The sequence below is a fragment of the Clarias gariepinus genome, chromosome 19 (assembly GCF_024256425.1).
Source record: "Clarias gariepinus isolate MV-2021 ecotype Netherlands chromosome 19, CGAR_prim_01v2, whole genome shotgun sequence".
Classification (NCBI taxonomy): domain Eukaryota; kingdom Metazoa; phylum Chordata; class Actinopteri; order Siluriformes; family Clariidae; genus Clarias; species Clarias gariepinus.
Window position 1 is genome coordinate 8,878,997 of NC_071118.1, and position 14,589 is coordinate 8,893,585.

The following is a 14,589-nucleotide window of genomic DNA, read 5'->3' on the forward strand; positions in this document are numbered from 1 at the left end:
AATAAAAAACTGACTTACTGATATTGACTTCAACATACTGTATCTGTATATTGTCTTATTTATGCAAATATGCAAAATGTTATGTAAATGATAAAACAGAAGAGAAAAGATAAATTCCTATTCAGTATCTAATGTGCACCTCTTTGTGTGTCTCATAGAAAATTTACCATTTTTAAAATTCTGTATTATGATATAGTACCTTTTGTATAGGCCTACAATAAAAAAAAAAAAACTAATATCTTGAAAACTGTAGCCAATAAATAGTTTTATTGTTGTGTTTTAATTCAGCTCATCAAAATACATTATATTTAATATATTATATATAAATATTTTCCTCTCTGTTGCAAAGTCTTAGAAATATTTGTGCAGTGTTATAAGGGAGCCCTATTCCACAACATCTGAAATGAGCTAGTAATTAAGGGGCACCAGCCCCTATAGTAGGCTAGGAATTAGTGCACTGGAGAAAGCAGCTAATATTAGGTTGTTAGTTTAGTTGCACTTTAAATATCTTTTGAATATCCATAGGTTTCCTTAATAATAAATATATACAATATCTACTGTATATTGGTATAATTGAGGACACATGACATGCCACTGTAAATGGTATAATGATGTACGTTAAGCAATGGCTTTAATTTAGTGTACATTGACAATAGACCTTTGTTTGCCTCTGGCACAAAGGAAATAGTACATGAATAAAGGCCATACAGCATTATCTCTCAGTCCATAGATGAGTGGGCTTAAGCAGCGTGGCAAGATCAGCACAAATAAATAGTTTAGATAACGCAAGTTCATGAAGAGGCTGCTGCTGCTGGCCATTGCTGCAGCTTTCTCTATAATGTTGTAAAGAAAGGAAGTAAGACAGAGGCCCAGCTGAATAAGATGTAGCAACACGGTTTTGTGGGCTTTTGAAGCAGAGTCTTTATCAGAGGTAACAGACCTGGCTGTGATTAAAATGTTGATATAAGTGAAAAGGATGATCATGGTGACTGACACAAAGTAGAAAATATTAAAGCCATGCAAAACATCTACCTGCCATGGTTTCTTAAAAAATCTCTCTCTTGTGCAAAATATTTGTGAGGATAAAAAGTTAGAATCCATTACTATGCCATATAGCAAATCAATTATGAAGTTTATGGAACCAACAAACCAAATGACTGCAATGGCAAAATGAGTTTTTTTCTCAGTGGATATTTCAGCATGTCTTAAAGGAAAACATATGGCCACATAACGCTCTAATGACATTACAGCAAGGTTTAAAGGTGCATTATTAAATGTTGTAGTTGAAACAAAAACCAGAAAAGCACAAGCAACAGTGACTAGTTTGAAAACTGCCATACTAAAAATGTACAACATGGAGGTAAAAATTAGCTGAATCGAGTCATTAAGAAGCATGTGGGTAAACAGAATGTAGCGTGGAGTCACTTTAAAAACAGGCTTACTCCAAACAGTATAGATCATGATGGCATTTAAATAAAGAAAGAACAGTGACATTATTATTGCAACACTAACTTTTGAGATCAGTCCCTCAGTCAGTGCAACCTGAAACATTTGTTGATGTATAAACAAAATCTCAGCTGTGCTATCATTACTGAATTCCATAATCCTGTACCAGCATGAGCATGCAGTGATAATACTCACAAAAATGATTTTAGTGACTATAAATTACCAGGGGTCTTTTACATACAAGACTTTTCTAAAATGCAAAGAAAATAAACAATCTCTTAAAACAAATTTTGTACAGGAATAAATGTGTACATGAATAAGTGCTGGAGAATTTAGATGAAGGGCATTCAGGTAAATATAAGCCCAGCCCTGAAGAGTAGGACTGGAAAGAACTACCTTTATAATGGATAACATGGTGATCCCAGAGAGAAATGATGTGTCTTGTTATGACTATGCATTTCTGATAATCTCATGTTACACAAATGTTTATTTACATAAGAAAAGATAACAACATAACAAAATTGTTTGTATATTTTTATGAATTTCACTGATACCTTACTTATACCAAAATATTACAGAGAAAACAATGGTAAATCTCTTCAATGGTAAAATTGATGTCCATTTTGGACATATTTCGCTAAATTCCCATGACGTTATTTACCAAGAAATAGAAAGTGTTGGGATGATAACATTTGGAGGCCTTAAACATATGTTTTTATGTAAATTGACATGTTCAAGAGGTGAGTGAGGTCATGTGGAAGCTCTTCAAATTCAAATTCAAATTTTATTTGTCACGTACACAGTCATACACAGTACGATATGCAGTGAAATGCTTTTTCGACTACCAGTGACCTTAAAATAAAAAACTTAAACATAAGAATAAATATAAATAAAAGGTCATACGGTAGAAAATAAAGTTAACTGGTAAAATATACTGTACAAGTAAAAATAAAGACATATTGCAGTAAAAGAAATATTGCAGAAAAATTAAATTAACTAGTAAAAGTAAAAATATACTGTGCTACCTAAAATAAAATAAGAATAAAAATATACTGTACAAATAAGAACAAAATATATATAATATAGAAATATGAAAGAAGAAAATAGAAATTTGTCCATAAGTAATTAAAAAAATGGCTGAGGTGTGCAAATATGCATAAAGTGACTGACGTCTTAAAGTGTCTTATTATTAAAGTGATTTGTGCAGTGGTCCATAATGAAAGTAGAAGTATATAGTGCGAAAATTGTGCATGAATGTGTCCATACTGTCCATGAATGCCCACTGTTGGATGTAAAAACGATAATATTAGTGCTGTATTGTGTTGTGGTTGAGAGACCTTATGGCCTGCGGAAAGAAGCTTCTCCTCAATCTCTCTGTATTGGTCTTCAGGGAGCGGAATCGCTTCCCAGACCGCAACAGAGAGAACAGTCCATTGTTGGGATGGCTGAGGTCCTTCACCATCTTCCTGGCCTTAGTCCAGCACCGTTTTCTGTAGGTCGAGTGCAGGTCAGGGAGCTCGGTGCGGATGATTCGTTCAGCTGAACGCACCACCCTCTGTAGAGCGCGTCTGTCCTGCATGGTGCTGTTCCCGAACCAGTTTGTGATGTTTCCCGTCAGGACGCTCTCTATGGTGCAGGAGTAGAAATTCCTTAGCACCTTTGAGGGCAGTCTAAAGTCTCTCAAGCGTCTGAGGTAGTAGCCTTTTTCACCACGGTGTTGATGTGACAGGACCATGACAGGTCCTGCGTGATGTGAACACCGAGGTATCGAAAGCTGTCCACTCTCTCCACTGGGCTGCTGTTGATGACTGGGGTCTGGTAGTTCCTCTCCTGCTTTGTACAAAAGTCCACAATCAGCTCCTTTGTCTTGCTGACATTCAGGAGGAGATTGTTCCTCTGGCACCATTTCTCCAGATTTCCTATCTCCTCTAGGTAGGCCGACTCATCGTTGTTGGCGATCAGGCCCACCACGACAGTGTCGTCAGCAAACTTGATGACGGCAGTGGAGTTGGTAGTTGCCACGCAGTCGTAGGTGTACAAAGCTGAGTCCCAGGTACTCCAGCTTGGTGGTGAGTGTGGAGGGAATTATGGTATTAAATGCAGAGCTGTAGTCGATGAAGAGCATTTTCACATAATGCCCTTTCCTAGCGTCCCGGTGAGTGAGTGATGTGTGGAGGAGGTGAGAGATGGCATCATCAGTAGAACAGTTGGAGCGGTATGCAAACTGTAGTGGGTCGAGTGTGTCTGGTAGTGATGAAATGATAAAGTCTCTGACCAGGCGTTCAAAGCACTTCATCACTACTGAGGTGAGAGCTACAGGGCGATAGTCATTTGGGACAGGAACAATAATGGACTCTTTGAAGCATGTGGGGATCACCGACTGAGATAAAGAGATGTTGAATATCTCAGTGAACACAGATGCTAGCTGGTCTGCGCAGGCTCTGAGAATACAACCTGAGATGCCGTCTGGTCCTGCTGCTTTCCTGGTGTTCACTCTCTTGAAGGCTCTCCTCACGTCATGCTCGGTGATGATGAACGCGCTTCTGGTGCTGGCAGTGTCTTCCTGTCTGCAGCCGTTAGCGCCGCTAGCATTATCATCGCTAGCGTCTTTAGCTGCAGCCTCGAAGCAAGCATAGAAAGTGTTCAGCTCGTCTGCCAGAGTCACGTCCGCGTTCGTCAAACCGGTTGTTGGTGCTTTATAGTCCGTAATTGTCCTTAATCCCTGCCACAGGCTCCTAGAGTCACTCTGTTGGAGTTGTGACTCTAGTTTTATCACGTAGTGCTGCTTCGCCTCTTTCACCGCCTTCCGGACGCTGTATGACGCAGCCTTGTACGGTTCCATGTCCCCCGACGCGAGTCCTGTGTTGTAGGCAGCGGTGCGAGATCTCAGAGCGTCGCGGATGGTTTTATCCACCCACGGCTTCTGGTTGGGAAACGTTTTAATAGTCTTTTTTTCCACGGTATCATCCGCTAGTTTCCCGATGAATCCCACAACCGCTTCCGTAAACACGCTGACGTCATCATCGGAGCTGTTCCTGTCTGCGCCATCGAGTGCATCCTGTAACGCGGCCACCGATTGGTCCGTCCAGCGCGCGTCCTCCCTCTGAACCGGAACTTCCTGTTTCAGCCTTTGTTTGTATTTTGGCATGAGGAAGATGGCGGCGTGGTCGGATTTACCAAACGGTGAGCAAGATTGTGCCTTGTAGCCGTCCTTGACCGTTGTGTAACAGTGGTACAGTGTCCTTTTGCCCCTGGTGGGGCAGGTGATGTGTTGATGAAAGTTCGGCACTGCGCGTTTAAGGTTGGCACTGTTAAAGTCCCCCGCCACAATAAGCGCAGCGTCCCGGTGTTGTGTTTGGTGCTGTGTGAGTGCCTCATGCAGCTCACATAAGGCAGTGTCCGTGTCCGCTTGTGGTGGAATATAAACGGCGCTGATTATGACCGATGTGAACTCCCGAGGTAGATAAAAAGGACGACACATAATGGACAGTAGTTCCAGGTTTGGTGTGCAGGAGCGTGTGAGAGGAACAACGCTCGCGCTGTTGCACCAGCTGCTGTTCACCATTAAACACACGCCGCCTCTCCTTGACTTCCCCGAGTCCCGTGTCCTGTCCATGCGGTGAACCGAGAAGAACTCGGCCGGCTGGATGGCGTGGTCCGGCACCGCTGGGTTTAGCCATGTCTCGGTGAAGCAGAGGAGATTGCAGTCCCGAATGTCTCTCTGGAACTTTATCCTGGCCCTAAGGTCATCGAGCTTGTTTTCCAGTGACTGGACGTTGGCGAGCAGGATGCTAGGCAGAGGTGTGCGGTGTGCACGGGCTCTCAGCCTGTTCCTGACGCCGGCTCGTTTCCCTCTCACTTCGCGTCGCGTCCATTGTTCTCCCTCAGGATCTCACTCGGCCAGCTCGGATCCGGAGTTAAAAACTTCGAATTGTAAGTACATTGTATACCAATAGAAACAAGAGTGTCTCTATTATAACTAATGTACTCCATGGTGATGATTTAGCCGGTTTAAAGTTACTGAAAGATATCTTAAAAAACGAAAACGAAGTAAAATAGGAATGTTTCCCTAACTAATCACCATAGGAAGGCTAAGGGTCTGCTGCACAAGCTCACACCACACAACAACATTGAGGCCTGTGTAAAAAATGTGCTGAAATACACTTTTCCTCAAGCCAGAAAAGACTGCTGCGGCACATGGTAGATGAAAGAGGCTGAAACTGAGATCAGCTGCTTTATTCCTTTCTCTTTGACATCAGGGAATTTCCTTAAGCGTCTACTGACTTTACTCCTTTTAAGCTGCTTTTTGGATGAAGCCTGTGCTGTCTGCTTGATGTGGCAAATGAAACTTGGGAAGAACAGCTCTCCCTGTTTAATTTGTGGTGTGGATGTGCAGGCTAAAATCAACCATGTACTCTCTGCATTTTAGGAACCTATGAAGTGACCACAAGCTGAGCAGTGTAAAACATGTGATTGGCCAGCACAGCCCTGACTTCAACCAGAAAACCAAGTGCTCCTCCTTCTGCCTAGCACTAAGTGTAAGTTCCTGGCCTGGTAGCAAGGATCCTTTACCATAGTGGAATGAGTGGGACTGATTCAATTCAATTTTATTTGTATAGCACTTTTAACAATTGTCATTTTCACAAAGCAGTTTTACACAATTAAAAAACTTATTTAGGTTTGTATGGAATGTGAATGTGTATGAATCAAAATGGTCAGATAGTCCCTGATAAGCAAGCCAAGGGTGACAGTGGCAAGGAAAAACTCCCTGAGATGTCAATAGGAAGAAACCTTAAAAGGAACTGGACTCAACAGGGGACCCATCCTCATTCGGTTGGAACAGAGAGCACACTTGCAGGACCAGTGAACTACAGACAGCAAAAGCTGTGTAAAAGGAAAAATGCTGCTCTGTATCATGTTAGTTTATTGAGAAAGGTGGATTAAGCCTTTGGCACGTATTCCAGCTCTCACTACTCTTTCTCCTGAAGCATAGGGGCACGTCCTAGTGCTGTGAGGAGAAGATTTATCGCCGTCACAGAATACCAAATTGGCGCTCAATTACCATGTGCGATATGATATAAAGCTCCTACAGACAGGATCATTTAGCACCTGGTCCAGCCCTATCGTTGTAGTGCCCAAGCCTGATGGTTTGTTAAGGCTTTGATTTCCATCATAAACCAAATTTTAGAGTTTGACAAGATAGGTTTGACAACCTTATCTAGTAGCTGGGGAAGGCCTTTTTCATCACCACACTGAATCTGACAAAGGGATACTTTTTTTAGTGCTACTCACAGCCAATGTCAATAAAAAGACGACTTTCAGCACTGAGCAAGGCCATTGGCAGTCCTTCCCTTTGGTCTTCACAACACCCCAGCCACTTTCTTCATGGGCATCATGCTCCGCCATCATCACCCCTACTCCACAGCCATCATCATCTCAATGATGTAATCATCCATTTATGCAGCTGGGAAGATCACCCCTACCACCTCCAAAAGGTTCTCAAGGAGCTCTAGAAAGTTTGGTTCATGGCAAAACCGAATAAATGTCTCCTGGGGCTGACGATGCATGTACCTGGGCTATCAGATCAGACATGAACTGCTTAAAATCCCAGGGAAAATGGTGAAAGCGGTCCACATCTCCCCAAACACACAAAAAGAAAGAGGTATGTGCCATTTTTGGGACTATTGAGTTATTATCACCGTTTTGTGCCCAACTTCTACACTATAGGAGCAACCCTCTCTAACCTGATCAGAAAGAGACATCCTAATCAGGGTATAGCAGAAGCAGATGGGAACGACGTAGTGCTGTGAGGAGACGATTTATTTAAAAATCAGGGCTTACTTCATGTGGGACATATTAAAGTACCCTTTGTGGTACTCAGAGACACCTTGGAAACCAAGCTTGCAGCTATCTTTTTCCCCAGAGTTTGATAGAAAAGAACATCCAGTCCTGTATGTGAGTAGGACACTCACATCAGCGGAACAATATATCCTGCTATTGAGTGTGAGGCCCTTACTATTAAGTAGGTTGGAGTGGAGTTGAAATAATACGCTTGCCTGCAGTGGAGGGCAAGGGTTCCTTCCACTGCTCCTCTCGGGGCACAGGAATGGGGCACAGCATGGCAATGCAGATGGCCTCTTACCAGGTAGTAAGGTTTTAGTTTTCTAAAGAGCATAAAGTTTGGACTTTGGAGCAATAGAAAAAGCACATGTAGTCTATGTAGTCCAGACTTTTGAAATTATTGTTTGAGAAAAGGGCACCGATCAAAAATCAAACGATCAAAAATGTTGACCCTGACCATGTGAATGTACTAAATATTCAGAATATCCCATCAATTGTTTTAAAAAAAAAAGGTATTATTTATTTTTTTCTCGATGGCGTGGTCATATTCCAGCCTAATCTTTCTGTGCCTTCAGCTGAATGGGAAAGGTATATGAGCTGGTGCCGAGGTTCTCTGATGGCCACTCTCTACCACAGTTGTGGTAGCTCTGAGCTGTGTCCTATTCTAATTTTCCTTTTAAGTATTTATTTATATGCATTTCCAACTCTAGTTCCTTGCTTGTTTGCTGTTTAAATTAATGACACTGATGCATCATGTGTTTAATTTGTTATTTATTGTCAATTTTCAAAAATAGTGGAAAATCTCTTTTGGCTAATCTGGACAAATCACTTACTCTCACTCACTCATCGTCATTACCACTTAATCCTGTGTACAGGGTCGCAGGGAGCCTGGAGCCTATCCCAGGAGACTTACGCACAAGGTGGGGTACACCCGGGACATGATGCCAATCCATCGCAGGGCACACAGGCATACCTAAAACACAGTATGAATGCAAATCAATTCCTGCTCTCTGTTTTACCCAAATGAGGATGGGTTCCCTGTTGAGTCTGGTTCCTCTCAAGGTTTCTTCATATTGCCATATTGCCAATTCAGGGAGTTTTTCCTTGCCACTATCACCCTCAGCTTGCTCATTAGGGACTATCTGACCATTCAAAATCATACACATTCACATTCCATACAAACTTAAATAATTCTTTTGATTGTGTAAAGCTGCTTTGCGACAATGACAATTGTTAAAAGCGCTATACAAATAAAATTGAATTTAATTGAACATACGCACACTTACACACTCATTCACACACTATGGGCAATTTGAGAACACCAATTAACATAACATACATGTCTTGGACTGTGGGAGGAATCTCACCAAGCATGCAAACTCCATGCACACAGAGACGGGAATCAAGTCTGGCCGAGAATCGAACCCGGACCCTGGAGGTGCAATGCGACAGTCCTAACCACAAATCATTCATATATAATTAAAGTGCCCCTATTATCCCATTTTAAAGGTTGCTACTAATGCCTAATGAGTCTCTTAAAACAGGTTTACATGTATGCAAGGTCAAAAAACACTTTAGTTTTCTCCAAAAATAGATTTTAAATTTTACCCCATTTGTGAAGCAGTTCGAAGATTCAGTCTGTCTAAACCCCTCCTGCTGTGATTGGTCAGATGACATGGTCCTTTATGACTGGTCTACCGCTACAGCGTGTGTCGGAAAACGAAACGCCCATGACCATAACTGAATGACGGCTCTGGAGACCCGTCAATACATAGAAAAGATGGCGTCGGTTTTACTGTGTAACGACCAGCTAATTTTATATTAACTTTGGCTACAAAAATCGAGAGGTCTTTTATCTGTGTCGGTGTTGTGTTAAAAGGCCGGTCAGCAAAAAGGACAAACACAAACAAGTAGATAAAGCAAACGTGTATTATACAAAATTAAATAAAGTAACCGAAAAGGTGCACCACAACCAAACAAAGATATAAAAAATATTTACAAACTACATATAATAAACGGTTTGTGTATGTGAACGCGAGTGAGTGGAAAATGTCCGAAGTCGGTGTTTATTGTGTGTCTGTTATCCGAGTATACCGAATATGGTTTGGTCTCACCGGGGTTAATAATAATAAGAGAGACCGATGACGGAGGGTGAGAAGTCTGGTCAAAAATAATCCAGTTAAAAAATCTTCGAAAGAAAATGACGGCAAACCAATAACGGCAGCGCTCGTCCACCATTACTCCTCCTCCACCCCGCTCTTTCCCAGCTGTTCCTTTGATAGCAAGTCAGGGAAAGGGCTAGGCGAATGCGCACTTCGCATGTGTGGATGCATTTTTCCCCTCGGGGCTTGCCGTAGAAGGAATAAAATTGCAATAAAAATATGGATAAAGTCAATAATGTAACACTTAATAATGTAGTAAGGACTTGAAATTGTTTATTGGCAAAATTTTAAATTGGGAAATGAATAAATAAAAAAATAAATAAAATATAGTTTCAAGCAAAGATGTGGGCCCAAGCACCTTGTGCCATCATTTCTTGGGGGCACCACACAACCTGCATGTTTTATAAACATGTTAAGACCTCCAAGAAGCCATTGCCGGTCAGCTTGGACCCTAAATAGTTGGTATGTCAAGCATCATCTAAACCTTTAAACTGTGTGTGTGTGTGTGTGTGTGTGTGTGTGTGTGTGTGTGTGTGTTTAGTCTGTGAGTGACCTGGGTGTGTGTGAGATGTGTGGGTGTAACAGTCTGTGTGTGACAAGTGAATGTGTTTTAGTGCATGTTTGTGTGTCTTGAGTCTCTGTCAACGTTTGAGTTGTGTTGTATGAGCTATGGCAGCAGATTTCAATGTTTGAGCATATTAAGTTCCCCAAAACCCTTAGAGGAACAAGAGGGGCCTCACACACTGTGACGACATAGGGCTGATGTCATTGTGCTTTGGCCCTAATAATCAGACTTTAAATTTAAAGCCAGGACAATTAGATGAGTAATGATGTAAACAATGTAATTATACCAGATTAGCAATCACAACATTTGACTCCATAATATCCGCTATAAAATCATCAACTTGTGTACTAGGTGTCCAAACATACATGTCCATAAAAATAAAATAAATAAATAAATAAATACATTTTTCCGGTGAGCACTGGCTATGTATCAAAATATTTTAAACTAGCAGCTATTACATCCTGGGTTAAGAAACCTGACATGTCCCTTCAACCCCATGTTCTTAAGAATAACATTTACTAAACATATCAGACAGGATTTAGTTATATCTATAATAATATAATATAGTAAAATGCTAATACTGTATAATATATATATATATAATTTAAGACCAAATGTTTTGATTGGGCCCACAGGACTTTATTAAGGTTTATGTAAAGCACATAAACTAAAAGGTATTAAAAATAATTAACAAAGATGAACAATAACACCCTGCAAAGTTGAGCTGTTTTGGGATAGCCACTCCTACAGTATTTTCTCTACATTGGCTTTTATGACAGTAAGACAGTAAATGTAACCTTTAAATGGTATGCTTAATCAGCTAAACAAAATGCTTTAATTCAGTGTATATTGACTGTGGTCTTAATTTTCCGCACTGTCATGCAAAAATAGTAGATGAATAAGGGCCGAACAGCATCGTCTCTCAGTCCGTAGATAAGTGGACTTAGGCAACGTGGCAAGATCAGCACAAACAAATAGTTTAAGTAACGTAAATCCAAAAATAGATTGCTATCACTGCTGCCAGCCATTGCTGCGGCTCTCTCTATAGCGCTGTAGAGAAAAGTGTTCAGACACATGCTTAGCTGAATAAAATGCAGGAGGACGGTCTTGTGGGCTTTTGAAGCTGAGGGTTTATTAGAGGTTAGGGACCTGGCAGTGATTACAATGCTGATATAAGTGAAAACAATGAACACAGTCACTGACACAAAGTAAAATATGTTAAATACCTGAAAAACATCCAGCTGCCACTTCTTTATAAAAAGCCTTTCTCTTGTGCAGAGTATTTTTGAGGTAAAAAAAGTAGAATCCATCACTACCCCATAAAGCAAGTCAATGATTAAGTTTATGGAACTAATTAACCAAACAAGTCCAATAGCAATATAAGTTATTTTTTGAGTGGCTACTTCAGCATGTCTTAGAGGAAAGCAAATGGCCACATAACGCTCTAGAGACATGACAGCCAAGTTAACAGGTGTGTTACGAAAAGTAGAAACTGAAATAAATACTATAAAAGCACAAGCAGCCTTGACTAATCTGAGGAATGCCAGACCTAAAACATACAACAAAGATGTAACAAGGAGATGTATAGAGTCATTAAGAAGCATATGGTTAAACAGAATGTAGCGTGGAGTCTCTTCAAAAACAGGCTTACTCCAAAGAGTGTAGACCATAATAGCATTTAAATAAGTAAAGAAGAGTGACATTATTAATGCAAAACTAGCTTTTAATATTGGCCCCTCAGTCAGTCCAACCTCAAACACTTGTTGATATATCAACGAAACCTCAGCTGTGCTATCATTACTGACTGCCATAATCCTGTACAGCCCATCAGCATGCAGTGTATTTACCAAAGACGTGCAATGATATTACTAACAGAACAGGATCAGACAATACAAATTATCATGAGTACAAACCAAAAACATGACATTTTACAAAATATGTAAATTGAAAAATGCCAACTGCTGGAGAACTGAGAGTGGTTTATTAAGCCCAGCTCTGAAGAGTAGGACAGTCTTTATAACTGAAAGCATAGTTACCCCAGAGAGAGAGATGATGACACATCTGTAAATGTAAAACAATTGAAAGAAACTGTACGTGTGTAACATCTCTTATTAAAGTTAGAACATTTTAACATGTAATCAAAACAAAACAAAAGGCAAAGTATGACCGTTGTAAACATTGCGGAACATTTTTATAATGAAAATTATATCACTGATATTTATGTCAGTAAATCTGCATCATAATTTGAATAATAATTTTTTTTCCAACTTTTTTGTCCCCTTTCGAAGAGTGAACATATAACAGATAAGTATTTTATACTATCTTATAATATATTCACTCAAAACGCGTGTTATATCGTTAAGTTTTATTAGTATAAGTATACGATAAGTTTAGTTTAATTGTTGCAGCACACCGCTTTTAGCCAGCATTAGCATCGCTAGCCCGTTAGCCCGGCTATCACAAGTTTGTTTACGCTTCTTCACACTGATTATTTCCATTTTTAGACACCATGTCGGTTGTGTCTCTGCCTCTGTGTGCAGGTGAGGATACATTGTAGCTGCACTCGGTGGATTTAGAGCTGGAGGCCGTTGAGAAGCTGATCCGCGACCTACAGGTGAGCTGTCCCAGGTAAATTTTTCGGCGTGAGAATTCTCCTACAACCTCAACCCCGCGTGTTTCCCTGTCCAGGTCCAATGCACCAAGGACGCAGCCCACCCCGCCCGGCGCTGGGATACCATGAAGCCTGGATACAGCAGCAGCAAAAGACGTGCGCCATGCCCCGGGCGAGGACCTCTCCCCCACCGCCGCCACCCTCCTTGAAATCTTGACCTGAAACCGATTCGGTCCTCTCCGCGAGAAGGCACACGACCCGCTGGTCAGCGGAGACTCCATTGTCCAGCACGTCCATGCTACCATGGCTAAAGGTAAGGCGTACACACGCTGTTTACCTGGTTTTCTTGATGTTGCTGCACAGGTGCCTGCGGCCCTGAAGAAGAACATTGGAGCTGTGGTTCTTCATGCTGGCACGAACGACACCAGGCTGAGGCAGACGGAGATACTAAAAAAGGACTTCAGGAGCCTGGTTGAGAAGGTCCGCAGCACATCATCCACGACAAAGATCGTCGTATCGGGACCGCTTCCTACATTTCAGCGATGAATCGAGAGGTTCAGTAGATTATTTGCCTTTAATGAATGGTTACAATCTTGGTGTCAACAACAGAGATTACCCTTTGTTAATAACTGGAATGTTTTCTGGGAGCGTCCTAGGCTGTACCACACTAATCGCCTGCACCCTAGCAGAGCTGGAGCAGCGGTCTTGTCTGACAACATCTCCAGGACACTACGAACCATCTGACTGGCAGTAAGTCATACCGTAGATTCCAATCACATTAGCCACATCACAACTCACCATACTGATATACACACACATATAGCTTGTCCTATAGAAATTGTGTCTGTTCCCCGAATAGTGTGAAAAAAGAATAAATTTGTTAAATTTGCCCGAAACAATCTGTTAACCATAAAACCAGAAAAAGGCCAAATAAGTAATCAAAATCTACCTCTAAAGTTTGGACTTCTCAACATTAGCTCCCTTGCGCTTAAAGCACTTATTGTAAATGAAATGATCTCAGATTATTGCCTTGATGCACTCTGCCTCACCGAAACCTGGCTTAAACCAAATAAATATATTGGATATTTCTATAAGCATGAGCCCCGTCTAACTGGTCGCGGTGGTGGTGTGACCACTATCTACAAGGATGATACTCACTATTACTCAGAAAATAAGGCTCAGGTTTAACTCATTTGAAGTGCTCATCTTTAATGTTGCACTCAATGAAATACGTAGTAAACCCTTGCTATATTTTACAATGGCCACTGTGTACAGACCACCAGGGCCAAATGCCGATTTTGGACATCAGACCTATTGGTTAACTCTGACATTGTTGATAGTAGGAGACTTTACCATTCCTAAAGATCATGCTAATGACACTTTAGCACTCGCATTTATGGATTTACTAAATCCCTTTGGGGTTAAACAAAATATAAATGGGGCAACTCACCAGTTTAATTATACACTAGATTTAATTATATCCCATGGTATAGATGTCTCTAATATAGAGATCTGTATCTAATATAGAGATCTTACCCCAAAGTGATATCACAGATCATCACCTCCTGATATATCCTCTACCCGTAGAACAGATTACCTGTCTCCCCACATTATCAATTTGTTAGAAATATGAATTAGACTACTAAAGACAGATTTACAAGTAATCTGCCGGATCTGTCCCAATTTCTTATTAGACCCCTAAATGCAGATGATCTAGATGAAGTAAGCAGCAGCATGGGCACGATTTTTACCAGTACATTAGACACTGTTGCTTCCATCAGATTAAAAAAAGTCAGAGATAAAACACTTGCACCATGGTACAACAGTCTTAGTTGCGCCCTAAAGAGAGAAACCCGTAACCTCGAGCGAAAATGGAGGAAAACTAAATTTCCTTAGTTTTTAGAATTGCGTATAAAGACAGTATGTGCAGCTATAGACAGGCTCTAAAAACTGCTAGGACCGAG

At 41.0% G+C, this 14,589-nt stretch overlaps 2 protein-coding genes across 2 annotated transcripts; both read right to left on the minus strand.

The window, feature by feature from the left end:
• Positions 1-636: 636 nt before the first annotated feature.
• LOC128507860 (odorant receptor 131-2-like) lies at positions 637-1,602 on the minus strand. The gene has a single exon (XM_053478994.1). It carries the CDS (start codon positions 1,600-1,602, stop codon positions 637-639), a length of 966 nt encoding a protein of 321 aa, XP_053334969.1.
• A 9,251-nt stretch (positions 1,603-10,853) lies between these two features.
• Positions 10,854-11,831, minus strand: LOC128507870 (odorant receptor 131-2-like). Its single transcript, XM_053479003.1, has one exon. The coding sequence runs from the start codon at positions 11,823-11,825 to the stop codon at positions 10,854-10,856; it is 972 nt and encodes a 323-aa protein (XP_053334978.1). The 5' UTR covers positions 11,826-11,831.
• Between the last annotated feature and the right edge of the window lie 2,758 nt (positions 11,832-14,589).

Coding starts and splice junctions, on each gene's coding strand:
- LOC128507870 (XM_053479003.1), bottom strand. CDS start 11,825: ATGGCAGTCAGTAATGATAGCACAGCTGAGGTTTCGTTGATATATCAA.
- LOC128507860 (XM_053478994.1), bottom strand. CDS start 1,602: ATGGAATTCAGTAATGATAGCACAGCTGAGATTTTGTTTATACATCAA.